The sequence below is a fragment of the Apteryx mantelli genome, chromosome 8 (genome assembly GCF_036417845.1).
Source record: "Apteryx mantelli isolate bAptMan1 chromosome 8, bAptMan1.hap1, whole genome shotgun sequence".
NCBI lineage: Eukaryota > Metazoa > Chordata > Aves > Apterygiformes > Apterygidae > Apteryx > Apteryx mantelli.
Window position 1 is genome coordinate 34,944,789 of NC_089985.1, and position 18,491 is coordinate 34,963,279.

The 18,491-nt window shown below is 34.8% G+C and overlaps 1 protein-coding gene across 1 annotated transcript in view; it reads right to left on the reverse strand.

Moving 5' to 3' along the window:
* Positions 1-18,491, reverse strand: part of LOC106491608 (BEN domain-containing protein 5) — a 608,958-nt gene that overhangs the window by 544,859 nt on the left and 45,608 nt on the right. Inside the window, exon 3 of the mRNA XM_067301224.1 lies at positions 14,336-14,460. Within this exon, the coding sequence (XP_067157325.1) occupies positions 14,336-14,460 (125 nt within the window). The remainder of the gene's footprint in view (positions 1-14,335; positions 14,461-18,491) is intronic.

The window sequence follows — 18,491 nt, forward strand, 5'->3', positions numbered from 1 at the left end:
CACAGGAAGCATTCAGCTTCCTGCATTACTCCCAAGTACAAAACAATCTTGCAGTCAAATGTGCAGAGGTGTACGGAAGCCAATCTGCTATGAGAATCTGCATCTCGTGTAATATACTACTTTTAAAAGTTTTAATAAATAGAAGTGCTTTGTATAACATTTCATGCGAGAGTTCAGAGTATATGAGAACAACGGATGCAACTCATCAAAAAAAAAAATTATGCCACACAAACTGGAAAATGCAATAGGTATGCTCTAGAAGTTCACCATTTTATGAAAGGACATGTATGGTCAGATTTGCCATTCCAACAAAAGTCAGGTACGATGTGCAAGGTTAAGGATCTGAACTTATGAACATCTGTGTTCAGTTGGAGGCAAAAATATATAAAATGCACAAAAAAGCTGATAAAAACATTCTTCACAGTTTAAAACCATAAGAAAGTAGTTATCTAATATTTTGTCACTTAGTTTGGAAAATTATTAGAAAAAAAGGAGATGGAAACAAACAAGAATACTGCTTAGTTACCGGCTTAGAGAAGACAAATGTTTTGGGCAGATTATTTGTATTTCTTATTCAAAGCTACTAAGAGCTTCAGAAAGATTATCCTTTCAATGACAGCCTAAACTATATTCAACACCATACACTAGATTAGCAGAAATACATGCAGTTGTTTTAAACCTACGCTGAATAAGTTTCACTGTATATACATCCTTTAGTAAAAGTAGTAATAAAAAACTCATTTCTACTTCAGAAACCTTCAAGTTTTAGCTCCTACATAACATAATACATACTTCGACTAGCATGTTATTTAGTAAAAGATGTCCAAACAAGATGATTTGATGTTGGAATAGTCATCTCAGAACAACCAGAGCAATGTAAGGTAAAATAATTGTCAAGTCAATCTCTAGTTTACACTTTATTGCAGAAATAAATTGAACTCTGCTCTAGCTTTTTGACACTTAATTCTGATACTAATGGGTTCAAATCCATTTCTCTTTGCTCTCCTTGCTAACAGGAAGCTTTATGTAATACTGTGTCAGAAATCTACCAGTTACTGCCTAATGTTTCCCTTAAATAAAAAGTCTCTGCCTGTAATAGTATTAACAGTTGCCATCAGTTTACAGTAATGAGCCACAGTTCATCATGGTAGTGCTACTATGAAAATTAGAAGCTTCCACGGAGCTTCTCAATTTGCAAAAAAATTATCAGAAGCATCACGAGCAGTGGTGCAGCAGCAGGCATTTTCTAGGGCTTAGGCGCCAGAGCCTAAACTGGTGTAAATGGCAAATGGCACTCAGTTAAGCACTGGTAAATTATAATCGGCTAATGATATGGTATTCTGTATCAAAAATCCAGTAGCTTTATTTTGAGGGTTAACACAGAAACCCAGTGTTCTTTTTCTCAACTTTTAAAAGCGAAAAATTGCTCACTCCCTTGCTTTACACAGGGTTTCACAGCCTTTTCAATTGAAAGGTTAAAGGATTTTTGCCGCAGGAAACAATCATTTAACTATAGGTATTGTTGTATCTCAGGTCACCTATGCAGTGCAGGGGAATCTTCCAATTTCCATTAATGGTTAGAAAAAAAAAAGATAGCTATAAACCATGGCTGAATTTTTCTTTCCTTCCTTCATAACTTAAAGCTTTATTCCTCCAACATTTTACATATACATTTAGTAGTATAGCAACAGGACAAAATATTTAGTGACAAAATAATTGATTAAAGTGATTGATTTTCAGGAGCATTTAACGCTGTATGAACTTGGCTCCCACTGAAATCAGTGGGAGATTTACTATCTCATTCTATCACAGAAGTGACGAGTGTTAATTTGAGAACCTAATGACAAAAATAAAAATTAAAAAACTTTTTATACAGAGTTAAATTTGATGGGCCATTTTACATCTGTTTTTTTCCTAGATAATGTTCTCTTTATCTGCCCTCAAAATTACTGGTAAAAACAGATGAGAAGACTAAATAGACTAAAATTCTCCAACTTGGATAAACTGGATGAGTAAGGGGAAAAATGATAGGAGTTTATAAAATCACAAATGTGTTCAGAAAGTGAGCAGAGAAAAGTTATCCACTCTTTCTCATAACACAAAAATGATATTAAATATTAACCAGCATATTTAAAACAGAGCAAAGGAAATTATTTTTACACAAACTGCATAATTAAGCTGCAGCACTCATTGCTATGAGAGAGCAAAAAGTATAATCAGATTAGAGAAGGGTGAGACAATCTACAGGGTCCACCCATGCCTGTCAAAAAGGCCAATTTGGAGGCAGCTGCTCCAGTGAATCCAGCGCCCTCCGACAGCCTGTATGTAATCTGGAGTAGTAGGAGCCGTGTGAACGGTGTGCCGCGTGCCTGGTGTGAGGAGAAGGCGTCCGGCTGGTCTGCAAGGCACCAGGATTGTCCTGGGGTTTGTGAGGCCCACATACATCAGTTTTTCCTATTCTGATGATACCAGGAGAGGAAAGAATGGATTAGTCTATATTTTCCTAGATTTTAAATACTATCTTTTTTGAGCAGCAGCTATCGGTCACTGTCCAAAACAGGATACCAAGCTAGACAAATCCTTAGCATGACCTGTTATGCCAGTTCTTTATTTTTGCAGGAAAGCCAAAGAAAAGCCAGTGTCATAAGTGAGAAGACGGATTCAATTATAGTGGCTGCTGATGGGAGGCTGGGAAGAGCAGAAGAGAATCAGAGATGCAGGGCAGTCACGGCAAGAACGACAGTGGGTTGCTTTTTCCTCATCTTTTCGTTATTAGACCAGTACCCATGGTGTCGCAGGATCATTCCAGTCCCACATCTAGAGCCTCTGGCTAGCAGTCCTGGAATAAACAGTGTTGATACCATATGCTTTGAAGACGGGAAGTTTCCATCTTTCGATGAAGCAGGCTAGTTCAGTCAAAAGCAGAACCCGTTACTCACGAATCTCTCATGTAACCCAAGAAACATATGGGCTTGGCTCAGAAGCCCCGAGCCACGTTTGGGTATGAAAGAAACTTGATAAACAATGTGCTGGATCCCAGGATTAAAAATGAGTTGCTGGTTGGTGTGCACAAGAATTAATCTGCACTGTCTGAAAAGGTTTCCTCAAATATGCACAGTCTTTTCAAAAAAGTAAAATAATACTGGTTCTTTGAGGCACTTGGGTACCTATAACCTCCAGAATCTGACATCAAGATCAGGTAAGGTTTTATCACCTTTCACAGCTCCTTGGCTCCATCTAACAGCTTCCACAGAGCCAAAGTGGAAGGCTCTCATTGCCTATAATATAGCACAACACTAATTTTCAGGAATTTATGTTTATCCTGTCAGTATTAACTTTTCCACCAACAGAATTCCAGTTTCTTCCCCTTTTTATTCACTAATTGTAAGTTATCAGAAATGTAAAGAAACTCTGTGCACAACGAACCCAATATATTTAACCCAGAGATTGTACACAACAAGAACGATGAAGGAAGTGTGCTACAAGATCTATAGGCGTAGTTCCACCTCTATGAATAGCAGAAGAGGAGACAAAAAATATTGGAGGCTTATGCTTAATACAGACAACCACAATCAGCAGCCAGACGACTGGATTCTTCACTGCTCTTTCCAAAGAGGAAAAAGTACAAAGTAATTATCTCCTATGGAATACCACTACCACTTCATTTTTCAGACTTCCTCAGCAGGAAGAAAAAGACAATTTTCTACAATTATTCCACAATAGCTTCTTTTTCTCTCTTGTGATTTAAAGAGCAAATGATATCCCCCCCCCCCAATAACATGAAATAATTTATGCATATTTTGGGTTGTTTTTCTCTTCAGGTTTCTTCAACAATCTCTGCACAGTATTTCAACCTGCCATAGTTCAAATATAGGATATTCTGCATGCAAAAGATTTTTTTTAAAAAAAAAAAAAAGCTAAATGTAGGAAACTTTAAAAGATGTCATATTCATTTCTGTAATGTGAACATTTTTTCTTTTACTTTTGTTCTATGCTTCCATATTCCAATGTAAATATTTTTCAATAATAAAAGCAGAATGACTCCAAATTTTGGTAGAAGGCAATTAACACTGGAACTAAGAGGGGGAAAGGGGAGAAAGGTATTTAAGCGTAAATAAAATGTTCTTAAATTGAAAGAACAGCATGTCACATCACTGACATCAACATCATCACAGACAGTGCTGATTTTGTTTATGGCATTTATAATGCATTTTTGACATTCTGAGTGACAGATGCCACCATAATAGGAAATTAAACACACCTGGCCATTAGATTCCTGTAAGCAAAAACCAGTGTTAAGTCTGAAGCATACAGTATGTTTGCAGTAATTACAAAATCCTGACATTTAAAATGTTCTTAGAGACACCTGGAATAAAAAAGTTTAAGAATTTAACACTGTCTTGCCAAGTAAGAATATTTCATCAGGACAGCAGTTGTTTTACTAACACTGAATATTGTCTATATCTACTAGCCTATCTGTATTCATTACTTTTTAAAGGATGATACGTGTCATGACAGCTTTGGATAATTTCATGGAGATGCACACTATATTGCACTTACCAAAGCTTCACATGTACCTTCAATCTATTCTAAGCACGACAAAATTATTGATCCAAAATAAAATTATATGTACTTGAAAGGCTTCCAACTCGGAAAAATCATCATTTATAAATCTAATTTTATACATGACCAATATAGGCACAAGTTTCCAAAATGGCAACATTATTTTTCTTCAAAACTGCAGCATGTTCAATTGATTTTTCTTTTTTTAAATGTTGAGACAAACATGCAATCTATTTTAAATGTCATCACTTTGTTTCTTATTTAATTAACATTTCATATGGCTTCTTCAGTAAATAAATAATTAGTTCAGTCACTATACATATCTTCTAACCCTACGCACTTCTGACTTGCAACAAAATTATAACACTATTCAATATAGAGATCAGCCAAGCTACTTAAGAAAAGTTCAAAAGCTCCTTTGAAGTAATCCATTACATTTTTAATATGCATATCAGATAATTCAAGCCCTTCCCTTACCAAAAGTAATGGATCCGTATTACCACATGCTATGATCCCAGAATATCTTACAAAACATGCAGTCATGAGTCTGGCTCAAAGATTCTTTCTTCCAATTTCTTTCAAGTATTCCTCATTCTAGGCATTACATATATTTTTATCAAATAATCATCCGTACTGAATCTTCTAGATTCACCATTTAGTTTGATAGTATGAAATACTACGGCATTGTTAGGCCAGCTGCGAACAAGATACTCAAGTCAAGGCACTCCTTTTTATTTTCAATCTTAGCTGTCAGCATTAAGAAAAATTTTAACTTATCAGACAGGTTTTATGGGTTTATTCTTCACAACTTCTGTTCAGCAGATATAAAGCCTACATAGAAGTTAGTGAGGCTGTGGGGTCATCAGCATATCCAACATATGGAATGTAGGTCCTTATGGAACAAATCCCAAGTAAATGGCACTGGAGTGTTTTAATTTAGTAGACAGAATTCTTCTCCTTCACTCTCAACTGCTGAACAAATTACCTACTTTTGACATTTAGGAACAATGAACAGAGAGAGATGCCATCTTATAGTTGAGAAAAAAGACCAGTTTTAATCGCATGCATTTATATACTATGGCCACTAAGTATACTAGAAGGTAGTTTAACTTCCATCCACTGCCACTTTCCACATTTTGTCTACCTAAATCTTCTCAGCAGTTTCTGATGGGCACAGTATTCTCAATGTCCAGCTGTAAATGATGCATACTGTGTTCTCCTAAGTAACCACTGCACTCAAACCCTGAAGAGGCTGCATTTTAGAGGTAAATCAATGATACATTTGGGGTTTACAAGTAGGCTTAGAATGGCATATGCTATATAAAAAATAGTCTACTTACCTTCTAGTAACTGCAATTACTTAAAATGTGTTGTCCAATCTTGTTTTCAGGACAGAAACCAACCAAAAACTGACAGAAAGTCCAAATTTTTGCTGCTTCTAGGTTGTAAAATATACAGCCAAAGGACCCAAGCATACAACTCTCTCAATTGGCATCACCTGTTGTCATTTTTGCTCACTAGCAAACACTAGAGAATTTCCAATGGAAGCCTTCTTTGATCCAGATTAACTTTATTTCCCTGGATAGGAAACTGATTTGTCCAGAAGAAAATGTTTGAAGAGAGCTTCCCTTCCTTTTTAATATTCCTTAGAGAAAGAATTATAACTTCAACACTTCTGCAGTATATGTCCCTCTCCAAGACAAAATAAAACACTGGATGATAATGACTGAGGAACACAGCTGTTTTAGATGAATGTCAAAATTTAAATCTTGATTAAGTTCACCCGTAAGAACTGAAACCCACTATTTGGTAACCAAAAACAAAAGAAAATCATCACTCAGATGGGAACTACATAAAAAGTTGACACTGATCTAACTAAATCAATACTAAAATTACAGTAAGTGGAGAAGAAAAGCTACCCGCAGTTTCATCTCAAAGCCAAAGATGGCAATATGAGCTGGAAACATGGGATGACAAGAACGATTTAATCCCTTATGGCTTTGTGGGAATGGCCCAATTGCTCTCAAGACATAGGTGCAAACTCAAAAGTCACTATTGAGTGAACGATACCCATTTGAAAAAAATGAGCTAGTAAATACATACAAACATGTACTTGAAGAAACAGAAATTGAGAGCTTTCATGACTGAGAGTTAAGAAACAAATTTAAGTTAATTCATTTTACTCAATCAAATAGATGGATAACAGCATAAAGACAGAGCCTGATAATTCAAACTAAGATGATTAGATAGTTAGGTTAGACTTTGGCATCAGCAGAATGGAATCAGATTTCTTGGAAAACTGACATTCAATATCTCCCCTCCAGTTGCTACACATTAAGTCAACAGAGGTAAAATTGAAGAGTATCCACAGTGTTTCTCAGTTAACGGACGCTCACAATATCACCGAGAAACAGGCTATTAAACAGGCACTTAAACAAACACAGATAAACAGATACTTATTTGGGAATTGCTAAATAGAATTCATGATTTTTATTTAGGGAAGCAGAAAACCTAGGCAGGAAGAGAAAAAAAAACAAAATTCAGATTCAGTGTTATATTGGTCAGATACATGGAGTGGTTCAGAAAACGATTCCCCAAACCTCTGTCTTTTAGGCCTCACATGAATTTCTTGGTTTTTCCATTTCATCTGTGCTAAAAAAAAATGAATTCTTCTCAGATTGCTTATAAGTACTAATTCTGGAGAACATTGTAAAACAAGGAGGAATCAATGACAATTTTGCCTGTGTCAGTAGGCACCTGATGGTTTTTTTTTACTAGTGTTCCTGTCTTTTGACAGGATAAAGTCAGTAATTCCAGTCTCATAGAAAGAAACTTCAAGAACTCAAATACTCAAATACAAAGATTTCTAATCTTGTTTCAGACACATTTCCTCTTTAGCATTGGTGATTTTTATTCCTGACAGAAAAAGCTCAAAATTACCCATAAAACTGCATGAAACTTGAATATCAGTATTTAATTTTCTTCGGTAGTAGATCAACCAAGCAGCACAGACAGCTTTAAAACTCACCCATCCTGCTATGTTGTTACATTTCTATTACCCACAGTTTATTTGCATAAAGTTTTTCTTTTATGTTTTTATATCCGTGTTTTACATTACTGGCAATAACAGTAATAGATATAAATTTGTATCACAAAGTTTTCATACAAAATTGGATTTCATTTTAATTGTTTACTACTTAAAAGTGCATAGAAAAAGGAGAGGAAAAAGAATTAGGCAGGTATATGTATTTTCTACAAAGAGCAAATGTAAAACAGTTTACCTTTTTTTTATACAATAAACAACATAGTAAGGAAGATACTAAACACATTTTAAAGGCTACCCAAAACCTTTCTTTAAAGCCAAATTTATAAAAGCAATATAAATTTAAAACATCTTTTTAACAATAGAGATCTTGCCTTTTGCTTACAGACTCTGATTTGGAAGCAAATGTCCTCACACTGCATGCCTCATCTCGTAATCTGAGTTCCATTAAGATTCTGCTATGTTACTCTAGAATGGTTTTATGCAGTACAAAAATCGGTTCAACAAAAATAGTCCCAGGAATCATGTTCTTATTCTTAATACATTCAAATACATCAAAGAAAACATCTAAGATACTGGCTTTGTTCAGACTCTTTATTAGGCCTACGTGCTTATCTGTGATAAACTTCCACACTTCAAATTTCTAAATTTTAATTCATAAAAATGTGCTTGGAAAGCAGATAGGTTTATCCATCTTTAGCCTGTTAAAATTAGGTGATTTTCAAGACAAGTGTCAGAAGAGATGAAACAAAATAAATTAATATGATAAAACAAAATGGGTACATGAAAAAGATTAGTATATATCAACCCATGCAAAAGGTGAATAAAATACCAAAATACAGGAATGGGCAGGGATACCTTTACAGCATAATCAAGATTAGCGTAACAAGACTGCATAAAGATGGATAACATTCGGGAGCTTCCTAAGCAAGCAAAATTAAAATAATCCAGAGATTCTCCTCAAAAATAATTATAAAGAGATATTTAGAGAGATTATGGGAGCTAACCAGAGGAGGATTAATAAAATATTAATGCAAACTATTCAACAATGAATGAGTTATGTGTAATTTAGTAAGAAGGTATGTGTGATGGAACACACTACAAAAAATATGTATTTCAGATTGGTTAGGAGATATTGCAAGTCAAAAATTGGTTTAGAGAAGTCTTCAAAATTTCAGAACTATACTCCTTCACAGAAAAATGCACTGCACGCCTCACAAAACTAGGTAAATGCAATATGGCTTTTAATATACAATAAAGAAAATATCTAAAATGAGAGGCTGGAAAGAATAAAAAATGTTATAATGCACCTTGATACTGGAAACCTGAATCAACAAATGACAGTAAGGTGAAAAATCTCTGCTTGGGAAAAAGAAGACAAAAATGTGGCATATTTCCAACTTTAGACCACTTTTGATGTGATCCTTCTTCTACCTTACAGTCAGAGGCAGCTTCTGCAGGAATTAACTATGCCAGATGAGTTCTTAAAGAGACCAAGAAAGCGGTTATGCATCTCAAATCTTGCCGTTTTTCCTTCCTTCTCCCCCACTCCAAACTGTATCAGTTGGTCTACTAAAAGGCATTATCTCCCCCTACACACCTGATCACTTTTGTATCTTTAAACAATCACGGTTGCAACAATATTATTACTATTTCTCAAACAGAATCAGGTCTCTGCTAAGGCTCTCTTGGTTGTGTAAGGACATTAATAAGAGGCCTGAGTACGCTACAAAATCCAATCCCTATAATCATTATTTCCTCAAAATACAATCAGACAAAGACGCTAGAGATTGTACAACCTTTTTATTTTACAAAACAGTATATGACAAAAAAGAGAAAACTCTATCAACAATAGCCCTGTGCATTCCTAGTAATGTTCACATACAATATTATCTCTTACCTTTGGATCCTTTCTAATTTTCTGAAGAAGAATAGGCTATCCGTTTTCCCAATCCATACATATACATAATATAACTACCTAAAATTATTCTTAAATTAAAATTGTAGTCTCAATCCAACTGCAGGTGAAGCTGCTGAAAGAATCTCTTTGAAATAAATAATCTTTGGTTCTTTGATTTTAACCTTGACCTGAACTGATACAGTAAGTATAAGTAAAGATCAAATCCTAGTTGCCAAATATCCATTCTTCCTCTCTATTCTACTTGATATATTTTGTACCTTTGAGATGACAAATTCCAAATGTGTTTATCAACACTTATAGAATCCAAATTTTCAGTATTAGGAAACCCCTTCTGTTGAAAAAATCTTTTTTTTAATTTCAGCGAAAATACTATTTCTGAACATCATTCATCGTATAGCAGAGTTGTTCAGAATATATATACATAAAAAATATATTGTGCAGCCTAGATGTGCATTACCTACTGGTATAACATGGTTGCTGTTTTTTGTGTAATTAGAATCCTCCCAGAGATATTTCTAATACTGTCATCAGTTTGTTGTGTTCAACTGATATTTTTTCTCAAATTCCTCAAAAGTAAATCTTCCAGGACCGAGCTAATTTTGTTCTAGCGTGTCTAAAGTAGGCACAACGAGTGCCTACTGCTTGAGTAGAATTTCTGGGTGGGTCTCCCAAGAGAAATAACAACTGTTTTCAACTGTAAAAGCCTCCAATTCTGGTATATTAGCAAATTTTTATAATTTATCATACATACACACATTTCTTCTTTTCTTTTTTTTCTTTCTTTTTCCAATTCTCAAGTGAATCACTGCTCCTACTAACACCTTTAAGGACATTCTAGCCCAGAAGTAATTGGGCACCTGAAGCACTGCCTGTTTAAAATACTTGAAATGCAATCGGGATGTGACACTTGACCATCCAATTTCCAGTTCTACAGAGATGGAATTTAGCAAAATTGTAGAGGGTGTTGTAAGGGCCATGGTCAAAGTCAATAGGAAACAAACCCTGCCCAATAAAGAGCATTATCTAGAAATAGACAGCAGCCTGTGACATGTATATAATTAGAGAAATTGGAGGCTTTGCCCATGAGACCATGTGTTCCACAGCAAATCCTATTTCCTTCATTCTCCCTTTCATGGTTATTGTAAGAGTAATCATTGTGTGATTATAGCCCTTACGTATAACATATCAGTTTCTTTTTGTTCTTTCCAATATTGGTGTTAATTAAATTCACTGAACAAATGACTAAAGAAATCCACAGCTCAGATCTTATCAGACCAACTGACTTGCAAGTCTCAAACCATATAAGGAGACCAAAAGGCCAAATTCTACATCATACAGGCATTCTACGTGCTGGTTCTTTCTTCCCAGAAATATAAACTATTAGCTATTTCTTTTGATATTTCCTGGCTAAAAAAGTGCAAAATTAATATGAATGTTGCATGAAGTCCAAATTGCGAGGAGGAAGAAGTTCATTTACTAGCTTCCAAGGAAAAGAAAAATAAAAGTTCTCCTGGAATGTAGGGAAAAAAGTACATACCAAATAAAACACATTTATCATAAAATTATAAAAATAATTTAAAAAAGATTAGAGGTCTCACTGCTATTCAACAGAACTGAGCTCTATTTCCTGACCTTCTTACCGCAGCACAACAGTAACCTAACACATACATAACAGGGGGAAGGAAGCAATCATTCTGAAAAAGAATTATGTATCATAGTGAACAACAAATTAGGCATGAGTTTCCATAGTGATAAAGCAACAAAAGACTGCTGCAATATTTGGTTTTCCATAGCAAGACAGTAGTGGAGCAAAGAGGCTAGAGTTCCTTCTCCTTAAATTGGGATGTTAGAGCACTCAGAATTTGCCATTAAATTTTGGTTCCACATTTTGAAGGAAATATTGAAGGAACTGGAAGAAGAATAAAAACAAGAAGTTCTGCAAGAAGCAAAACTACTAAGTCTTATGGATTTGGATTTCATGGTTGGATTCTTTGCTATTTTAAAAATGAAAATTCCAAACAGTACTTTTTCCTGTGCCTCTCCTTTGTGGATTCTCTGATGTTTAATAAGAAATGATCTCATACTACAGCCTTTCTGCCAGTGGGAGCACTAATGGGATCTCCTGCCCATCTGGCAGCCAGCTTTCCTGAAAGTTACAGGAATTTCTGCCCACTGGGGTTGAAACTGGCCAAGAGTTAAAAAGCTATTGAGGGATAAAGGAGAGGAAAAAAATTGGCAGCCACACATAAATCTAGGCAGACAAGTATAACATAGACACTGTGATCATATAAACCTTGTTTCCCTAGGAAACTTGGCTAATTATCAAAGGGCTGGAAAGATTCACTTATGATGAAAGTCCAAAGGCCCCAAAGCAGAAAAATACTTAACACTTAAAGCTAAAGTGGATAGAGGACTAAAGGAACTAAACATGATAGCTAGGTTGAGAGACAAACAATGAGGAATGTGATAATCCACAGAAATATAAATGTTAGCCAAGGATGAAGAGGATTTATTTGTATCAAGAGGAGTTACTGTTAAGCAGAATTATAACTGGGAATAATGGGATTAAATAAAGGAAGGCTTTAGGCTAAATATCAAGCAACACCATCAGTGAGATTAGAGTCCATGGAAGAGTTTCTGGATGTAAATAGTGGAAGCCCCATTGCTTGAGACAATTAAAATTGGACTGGAATGCATGGATAGTGAGATTGACAGGAAAATCTCACAGGTCTCTCTTCATTTCTCGCTCCTTGATTCGTAGCATAGAATAGCACACTAAATAACATTGCAAAAACTGCACTGCAACCTGGTAACGTATGGATCTGAATTTGTAATTCATGGATCTGAAAACATAAATCAAAAACATGTACAGTACAATTATGTTTCTAATGCTTGTATGATTATTGTCTTCATATTGTTTCTTATTCTTTCTCTTTTTTATCCATTTGTCCACTGTTGTGTGTCAATGATTAGTCTGATGCAACAAGAGGAAAATTTGTAAGAGTCAGATAAAGAAAGAATGTGTCTTGTTTTCTCATGATACCTTTAAAATTAATTTCTTTGTGAGTAGAGGCTTTAGCATGAAATATCAAGCAAGACTGGAGAGATTCTAATAACAAGAAAAAAGATCTTCAGCACATTTTCACATCTATGCAAATTATTTAAGAATTTGACATTGAAAGAGGAACAATAAGAAGGAAATGTAACATATACAATATATAAAAATACTAACCGTAGCTACTCCTGTTGATTCCTCACCTAAATGACTGAAACTAGACCCAGGATGTAAAAATGGATAGATTTGCTTTCCTCCCACATCGTCTATATGCTATATCAAAAATAAATATCATACTATACAGATAATTACTTTTATAGAGAGTTAGTAAGATATGTACTTTCACAAACTGGTAAAAAATACTTGTGCATTAGTGTAACAGTCTTATGCTATACTGAATGGTATGTTTTTTATTTTATTATTTTCTAGTAAAAGATAAAAGAAAACAATCAAAATGCACAAACTTGGTTATACAGTGTGTTTGATGTAGCAATTTTTAACATTCATTTAATATAGCTGAGGTGCAATGACTAATACTGCCCATGTCCGCCAGTACAAAGGCCTAAATAAGGTTCCAGACTAGATTACATTCATGCAGGTCTCATTTTAACGGAAATTGGAGAGATGAAAAAAAGATTATAGGAAGACACATTATAAAAACAGACCTCACAAGTCAAACTTAATAGTGAAACCATTCTCTTTCATGTAGACAACCATGAAAACAAATATCCTGTAAGCACTAGATATATATTGTATCTTTCTACCAGATCTCTTTGCCTCCTTGAGACAGATTCCCATTCATCTCATGACTATATAATTTGATCATAGTTGACTAAGGCACAGCAGGGGGAAGGGTCTGTCTGATAAAGTATCAGGCGCCAGGAAGATAGATAAACAATTTCATGATTTCTAGTTGTAACAGGAATGGTATAGTGGTGGATATAAAGATATTAGTCTCATAGGAATACAAATATCAAGCTTCTGCAATTTTTTTCTCTTACTAAATACATTTTTTCCATTAAGCAAAAATGACAATCTGATTAGGATAAACTAACACAGAATGGCAGAATAACACACAAGGTACATGTGAGAAGTGGAATGAAATCTTTGTTGATCTGTCAATGTGCAAGTTGGTACATAACATTTTTTTAGTCTAAGTGAAAAAAATGAAAACAAGAAGTTTCTTTCCCGTGGGGTGTTTTTAAATCAAAGAAATGATACTTAAAAGCAGGTGAAGCAGTTGCTTATCAAGTTGTTTCACATTTAAAGATAAAACTCATCTTTCACAAGGGTCAGACTGGTAAGATACTTCTCTCCTACTACAAGGTACTAGAGTAATGTCTGTCTGTGACGCCACTTCACTAAGTTTCAAGTGCACTAAATGAAGGTTTGAGTGATAATATTTGAATGGTTATTATGGACTTCTTTATATATTAACACATATATTTGGTTTGTATAAATTAACACAAATATATATATCAGCCATTACTAATCCAAATCATGTTAAGTGAAAACTGTTATATTCTCTTTGTAAATATTTCCTGTCCTGGGTAGCTGAAGGATATGATGACATTCAGTCATGGTGACACCTGTTTTTACTTATTAAAATTCAAAGGACAGAATCATATTTTACAGCAAATTGTTAGTTACAAAACCTGCATGGCCTCTTTTCTCTTTACAAAAGAAAATACCTTATATGCTGGAGTAAGCAATTTTTAAAGCCATCATACTGTTTAATTTAATATGAACTTACCTGGGATTCTTTTACATTTTCAACAGTGAAGTTGAACCAAACTCGAAAGCGTGGGTTACAGGTATCTGGTCTAATGAACAGGTCATACTCAAACTCTGTGATGTGGTCCACCCGTCCAAGGTTACCTACCAAAAACAGATGAAAAGGAATGCATTTTAATGAATGGCTGATAAACGCTGTAACAGAAACTACACAAAGAAAAGTTTAAAAATTTTTTATCTCTGGTAAAAAAGTGGTTAAAGCATGAGACATACATATAATTAGCTTTTCAACAGTTCAGAATCATTTTTAATGACTCGATCATTACCACAAAATAAAATACACACCAGTAAGCCAAGTACATATGGATACACCAATAAGACAACATAGAACTCTATTATCCAGTCAAATTGACTATTTGTCTTGTCCAGTCCATCTCTTCCAGGAAGCATCTGAGTTCCAGAGTTCTGCCCCCCTTGCGGGTGCTTAGAGCGTCCTTCTCACCCTACAGATGGCCAGGACTTCATCTCCTCTGTGACTGAAGAGCCATCTTAATACTTTCCCTTTACCATTTGGTGCCACTATCACCTCTTTCCACAGTAACATATGAGGCTCTAAGATTTAGCTTCATTTTTCTCTGGTGGATTTCACAGAATAATATTTTTAAACACAGTCAGAGCTACATTGTCCCCAATGGCATTTTTCAACAAGCAACCACACTGGTTATAGAAATGAAGTTCGGCACTGGGAAAACTTGCTAAGTGCTTTTAAATTGTTAAATTGGCATGTTTCCTTCGAAGGATTCCAAGATTTTTAAAGATGAGGGTTAGAGAGTCCATTTTATTTATACACTACAAAAATAGGACTTTACATTTTCCTTATCCAACACAAAACCATCTCATCACATATTATAATAAAAAGACAGGTCTATGCTTTATCCTAAATGCTAAAGTATACTTATAAATAAAATTATCACTGCAAAGTGACCTTTTTTATGGATTGAGATATATTTTTTTAATTCAATATATATTTTGGGGTTGAATATATATTTGGGTTTGAATAGTTACTTATAACTGTAGTTTAGCTAAACAGCTCCCTGCTCAGCGAATCCCCTTTAAGTCAATATGATCGTTTATTGGCTAACATGCTGCTCTACGCAAGCAACAGTAGCAAAATCTGGCTGATTGGCTGTTTGGGGTGGAAAAGAGGCAGGAAAAAACATTTTCAGCTCTGCTCACCAATGTTTGCAGATTTCTTACTTATTCTAAAACGTGTCTGGCTTTACTAATTGCACAGTGAACATTTTTAATCTTCCCTATTTTTAATGTTATCCTCTTTACTTTCCTACCCACATTCTTCTTTTCAGAACAAAATTCTCTTAACTGATTCCCTCTGCAGAAAACCATTTCATGCTAACAATCTGTTCCTAAACGCTTGCCTAAAGGACACATTTGGAATATGAAATACTTGAAAAATTGGAAATATTTTACAGATAGAATACCTTTGCCAAATATAAATAACATAATCTGCCTGACTCTAGGTAAGTCCCTTTCCCATCAAAGTACACTTTCTGCCATAGGGGTCAATTCTATCACTGTTATTCACAATGAGAGAACTAGAATCTTCATGTAAATTATTACTTCCTACAGATTACTACCCAATATAAACAAAAGCAGTAAAATGAAGCTATTGCATGGTAATGCCTTTAATTAAAGGACTTTTTAAATGTGTTTTTCATGAAAATGTCATGCACATTTGACATTTGGGGGAAAATAATATTCCTCTCTTATCTGAGAATTTAGATGGTCTAAACTGGCTAATATTATAGGTTGGATACTAATCGCAGGGCCTGCCTCACAGGTCACAAGGAGATAGTAACAGGGAGAAGTCACAGTTCCAAGCTCTCTCTGGACAGAGTTTCCCAGAACACCCGGAGTCCCCTGACCCTGACTTGTGCATGTGATAGTGGTGGGTCATCTAAGACTAAGGCAGCAGGCTGGGCAAACACACACTGTGGAGTAGGTCCAGCTTGCGAGTTGCCTCCCCCTGATCCCAGTAATTCCTCCTACAAACTCTGTTATCTGCAGCACAGACCAGGAGGGGAAATTTTTGACCAAATTATTTTCAAATAAGGAAATAGAAGCTCATTAATTTTATTTTATAAGTTTAAAGATCATAAAAATTTATCCTGTAAGGCATGAGAAACTAAAAGATTATTAAGAGAATAAATAAATACAGACAAAGAAAAATGGTATCTTGATTTCTACCTATTGCATATTTCAGCTTCTATTTCACCATCAGATTGACCTGAACTGTAAGGGGGACAGATGGTCCATTCACAACTACTTCACAGAGTCCATAAGATCCTTAAACTTGAATTTGAGGATTCTACTGATGTTAGTGAATTCACTGCTGGGGAAGAGCTGGGATGTTGGAACCACTGTAAGCCAGTCTGCTCTACAAAAGCTACGTACCTAATGCAAACCCAGCAGGACCTCTAGCAATTTAATCACTGAATGCAGGGTTCCCTAAGAGTCACAAGACTGTTTTCTCTCTTTATCTGTAATAGTTGTTTTGAATACTCCCCTTCTTCTAGATGCATTTATATTTCCTCTTGTGAATTGTATTTCAATTGTGAATTCAATTTTATTACTTTTTGCCTATGGAACTGCCTCCAACTAGGCTCCTTCAGAGCCTGTCTCAGCTGCCACAGTCACCTGCAACCATTTTCAGTTTAGTATCATTTGGACATTTCATTAGTGCACTATTTCTTCTCTTTCTTCCAGATGCTGAAGAGGCTGCACCTAATGCTAATGCCTTCGGTAACCATTCAACAAGTTCCTCACACTCAGTAGACTATTGTTTGTAATATTACAGCCTTTGCTCACAATCTGTCAACCTAATTTCAACCCACTTAGCAATGTCATTAAACAAGACAGCAGTTTTTGGTATAAAAAAAGCCTAAAACTACAAGAACAAAACAATTCCTCACCTTAAGAGGTAGTTTGTAGAAATCATATAATGCCACTAAAGAACAATTTTTGGTGTCAAAGAGAAAGGAATCCACCTCCCAATGTTAATCTCATAATAAAAGTTAACAATTTTACAGTGCTGCCTTCACACTGCTGTAATCATGGGAAATAGTTTTATTCTAATGTGTGAGACATTGCAATACTACAGGTAACAGTGAAATGCATTAGAAACTATTAAACAGGAGTTAAATGTTGATTACACTGTTCTATTTATCCATCATACATTTCAATATTTTATCATTGAAAATAAACATTTTTTTTCCTTAGGTAAAAGCACCTTCTGAACTGCTTTTACTTTTTGAATATTTAAAAAAGGTTTCCTAAAATTTGTCTTCTCCTTTTTTGTTAAAAGTATAGCAAAACAGAAAACTAATTAATGGTTAGAATATATACACTCTGCTTTATAGTAAACTGAGGTGGACAGTTTCTGTACTGGAATGATGATAAATTTAAGACAAAGCTAGATAAGACCAATTTTGTGTGATGTACCAATACATTTTAATTTCAATACAACTACTCTAAGACTTTTCTCATTCATAGTTTTTATCCTATGTACATTGTTAGTCTGATAGTTTGTTAACCAAAATGGTTATGAACAGAGTAGGAGAATCTGTTCATAACCATCCTGGTTAACTGCTTCCTTTTAAAATCAAATTAAAAAGCTCTCACATTACTGAAACAGCAGCAATTACTATATTTAGGGTTCACACCTGCACGTCAGCATCACCACTCAATTCAACAAATGCAGGAGACCTGTGTTACAATAATAGATGATTTATTTTAAGCATCTTCACTCCATAATTTGTGTTTTGCCTTATATTTTTGAGTTAACACTGCAAAACATAAGATATTAATAATGTTATTTAAAATACATGTAAAATTAATGAACTGATAGAGTAATGAGATCTGCAGGGGAAAAAGACCAACAACATGATGAGCAGCAACATCTAAGCTTCCTGGCATTCTAAGATATTTCTTGTTTTTATTTATCTATTTATTTATTTATTTATTTACAGCTTGGGTGCACTCCTGGTTATAAAATGGCTTTCTGAGTATTTCTTAAAAATAAATAAACAATTTGTTAGAGTAGCCGGCGCTTTACAAAACATTACGGATTTGTTCTCATAGGCACTCTGAATTTTTTT